The sequence below is a fragment of the Ctenopharyngodon idella genome, chromosome 6, assembly GCF_019924925.1.
Source record: "Ctenopharyngodon idella isolate HZGC_01 chromosome 6, HZGC01, whole genome shotgun sequence".
NCBI classification, from domain to species: Eukaryota; Metazoa; Chordata; class Actinopteri; order Cypriniformes; family Xenocyprididae; genus Ctenopharyngodon; species Ctenopharyngodon idella.
In genome coordinates, this window is record NC_067225.1 from 8,069,934 (window position 1) to 8,074,296 (window position 4,363).

The window sequence follows — 4,363 nt, forward strand, 5'->3', positions numbered from 1 at the left end:
TCTCTTCCATCTTAGATTCAAGCTACACACTGAAACCATTAAGACACATGGAGGGCTACTCACTTGAGGTCTGTTATTTAAGTAAATTATGCTACTATCGGTTTCAACTCCTTGCTAACAACTGTCTTGGGGGGAAATATCAAAGTGTCGTCAGAGCAATGACTCAAGCCACCATTTGTGCAAAGGAAATCAAGCCAATCAAAGCAGCTTTTAAAAATCTAATCACTTTATTAAGTGAAATTGAAAAAGGCCTTAAACAAAATGAATCTGCTTAAATACATCATACATCTTTTGACAGAAATGTGATATTTACAAATAATGAAATATGGTAACATTTCCTCCTGTACATACCTCTTTGCTAAACATTTTTAATCCTGTCAGTCACTTTCACATCGCTAAGGCCTTTAAAATGCCTGAATATTAAATTACTTAATGAGACCTGACTTGATATGGCAACATGGATGAATAAGCAACTCATGACCAAAGAACATTAAATTTAACTAGTTCTAAAATCTAAATAAATGGCCATGTGCAACCAGATACTAAAATATGTAATCTATGAGAAAATGACCAAAAATGTGGTAAATAAAACAGAAGAGACATTCATTCAACAACAGAAATTGATCAGTACTGCAAGGCACTAAATTGCAGACATTTTTGGCCGCCGTGAGGTGAAGAAATCACGGCGTAAACTCCTGATAACAAGTCAGCATTAAAAATCCCACAGATAAGAGTTATGCCATCTTTTCCATTAAATCATTAGTAGGGTTTCCAAGGCTTTAAAAACATTTTGAGTCCATTGGAGAAATGCATGTTCTTTGGAGTTGTGCTTTCAAAAGTGTTGGGCACTTTATATGTTACTTTAAATGAGAAAAGTATCATGCTGAGCTCACACAGCAGTGTCTTTTACCATCAGCATGGTTCAACGTAGTGTGACCTGATCACAGTTCACGTTTCCTTTCAATATTGACCTGTATTTCTCACATGCAGTCCACAAAGTTCAGTTCACACTGTTGTCTCCCCTTGATTGTTGCCCAGCCTTTTGTAAAACCTTCGCCACGACTGTAGAGTTTTTCCAGACCAGATCCAGAATCCTGACGTGATTCCTACGATCATAGTCATGAGGTACTTGATCATAAACACAGTGAAATCAGGCGTCATAGGCGCAAAGTTGTTGGCCGGGCACGGCACGGCAAAGCGCTTGCACGTCTGCATGTGCCAGGTTTTTTCCCACTGCTCACGGAACGCCTGTTCGTAGAAGTAACATGCAATGACGATGGTAGCCGGAACGGTGTAGAGGACGCTGAAAACACCAATCCGTACCATCAGCTTCTCCAGTTTTTCTGTCTTGGTGCCGTCGTGCTTCATAATGGTACGGATGCGAAACAATGAGACAAATCCAGCTAGAAGGAAAGACGTTCCGATGAAGAGGTAAACAAAGAGGGGGGCGAGGACGAATCCACGTAGGGCGTCGACGTTGTAGATGCCCACGTAACACACGCCGGTCAGCAGGTCACCATCCACTTGTCCCAAGGCGAGGATAGTGATGGTCTTCACAGCGGGGACGGCCCATGCTGCCAGATGGAAATATTGAGAGTTAGCTTCGATAGCTTCATGGCCCCATTTCATTCCAGCAGAAAGGAACCAGGTGAGAGACAGGATCACCCACCAGATGGAGCTGGCCATGCCAAAGAAATACAGGATCATGAAGAGAATGGTGCAGCCCTCCTTTTTAGTTCCTTGCGCCACAGTCCTATAAGCATCATCCCTGAACTTGTCAATGCAAACCACCTTATCCTCCAGCAAAAACCCGGCTGCATAAGCCACCGCCACCATAAAGTAACACCCGGAGAGGAAGATGATGGGGCGTTCCGGGTAACGGAACCGGCGCATATCCACAAGGTAAGTGAGGACCGTGAACAGGGTGCTCACACAGCACAGGATAGACCAGATTCCCACCCAGAGCCGACCGAATCGGACCTCCTCCTCCTTAAAGTACATCAGTCCATGTGGCTGTTTGTGCTCGCAAGGGGCGCCACAGTTTTTCGCCCCCAAAAACTGGTAATTGAGATAGGAAGGGACTGTTAGTTGAAGAGGGCAAGTGAAAGCCTGACTTTGGCGTGGCAGATGCGCACGTGGAGTGAAGGGGTCTGGTATATATGGCGCAGGGTCTGTCGTCGGGATGTCGGGGTCTGATTTGTTTTGTCCCACGCAGATCTCTCCGGCTCCATGCACGGGAAAGTTCTCACAGCGGAGTCGTTCGGGCCACTGGAAGCCGAACTTGTTCATGAGGGCCTCGCACCCTTGTCTCGCGCGCTCACACAAGGAACGACAGGGTGGGATAGCCTGTTCTAGAACTGTACACACTGGCGCATACATGGAGCAGAGGAAAAACTTCAAATCTTGAGAGCATTGAACTTTGACCAGGGGGTAGAACTGGTGCACCTCCAGTCCTGCATCCTCCTGGTTGGTGTGTCCCAGGAGGTTTGGCATGATAGTTTGGTTATACTGAATGTCTGTGCACAGGGGGATTGATATGGGCTGGCAGAACCCGTGCTCTGGGACGGATATACCCTTCTCTCCGTGATACTGGGCTGAACACAGTCCAAGTAGAAGTGTTGTGATGAACATGTAGCATGATTTGCGAATACATGGACTGTCTTTCCATACCGCCATCATTGTTGTCTGGAAAACACAGAAATATGGAAAAACATTTATTCCTCACAACTAACTAGTACTTATTTTTACAATTCTAGTACTTATTTGAATTATTAAGAAATCCAATAGTGACTAGAATCTTTAACAATTTCACTAGTAACAAATCACTGAATACAAATACTTTTCTAAATGATCTATTCAGTTGGTCATTATCCAAATAAGCAGAAACTATTCTACATTGTTACTGCAAGCAAATTTCGGATGGAATTCTGAGGGCAACTATTCACTTCTGACTACAATGCATTATATTTGTTGCTAATACCTGTTTTAATTTTACAATTAACTATTCATTAGGTAGTAGAACTTAATCTTTAATGCTTAAAACTATTCAAAGAGTTACTAGTATCTAGTCTCTAAGTTTTCTTAGTACTGGAGTTTATAGTAACATAACCATCTTACTAGTAAAATGTTTTAATGTAACTATAAAAGTAGTCATTCTGACTTGTCATTACTTATTAAACAACTAATTACTGAGCTAGTGTGTTATAACTAGTGAGATAAACGAAAGTTACTAGTTATATTAAAAACCACCCCCTAGAATACAGTAGCAAAATCTGCAATTTGTTACCAGCAACAATGGTAAAGTTACAATGTCAGTATGGGGACTAGTAGCAAATTAATAACTAGCCTACTAGTATGCAGTGATTAAGTACTAGTGAATAATTAGATAGCCACTACTGGTCTTTAATGAACAATTACTATTTACAATTTAAAAAGTCACTATTGGATTAATAAGTAGGAATAAAATAATACAAAACATAAAATGCATTGTACTAACAAGCTTAAAGAAAAAAAATGTGAAAACTAGTTTTGGGAAAACTTTTAAACAAAGGAATGTTTCACTGACTAAGTCGTAAGATTAAATCTATCTAAAGAGATAAAGCTCTATAAACAGACTTAAACTTCATCTATTATCGCATAGAAACCGAACACAAACAAATGTAAACTTACTGGAGTTTAGGTGCTCCGCGAAACTTCGGCTTGTACTACAATGTGATATTCCTCAAATCCCGATCTGTAGCTCCAGACGTGACCGATCACTCGTACAAGGCGAATCACAAACTATCCTCCAGTTCAGAGTCTTGCGTTCAGGTATTCATGTCCACTTTTTCTAGACTCCTCCACATATTTCATCATCAGAATTCCCAAACATCTGCCTCCTTTTACTTTCGGCCCTCCTCTCCCTTAAAACAATGTAAGAAACTTTCTCCGCCACTCCTGTTGAATCTGCAGCTCTATCTGTGTAAAGTTGATACGCTGACTCCACATTGTTCCACAGTAATGATAAAACGGTTTCAAGCAGCCCTTCATTCACTGTCCTTAGCGCCTCACCGCGGGGCGCCTTGAAACCTCTCACCTTTCGACCAATAGGAAGATGTGTTTTTCTTAACGAAACGTTCCTTATTGGATCGGAAAGAATATTTCAGAAAAAAGTGGGAGAAAAAGTTGCAGTGTCTTCCTCACCTAAATTAATTTATTTTAAATATATGAATATGTAGGCATATCTCTTTATTTGGACATATTTTAAGCTTCGGTTTGCTCAGGTGATTTAAAATGTCCTCAAAATTTGGTTGGGAGGGACAGTCATTTTTAGCGATCTGGGATTCGTAGATGTTTGTGTTGTAAAACTAATAGATTTATAGCA

The 4,363-nt window shown here is 41.1% G+C and overlaps 1 protein-coding gene across 1 annotated transcript; it reads right to left on the bottom strand.

The window, feature by feature from the left end:
* Positions 1-205: 205 nt before the first annotated feature.
* fzd7b (frizzled class receptor 7b) lies at positions 206-4,018 on the bottom strand. The gene is made up of 2 exons (XM_051897683.1): positions 3,670-4,018; positions 206-2,685 (listed from the first exon to the last, which is right to left on the bottom strand). The coding sequence occupies exon 2, from the start codon at positions 2,677-2,679 to the stop codon at positions 1,006-1,008; it is 1,674 nt and encodes a 557-aa protein (XP_051753643.1). The 5' UTR covers positions 2,680-2,685; positions 3,670-4,018; the 3' UTR covers positions 206-1,005.
* Positions 4,019-4,363: the final 345 nt, after the last annotated feature.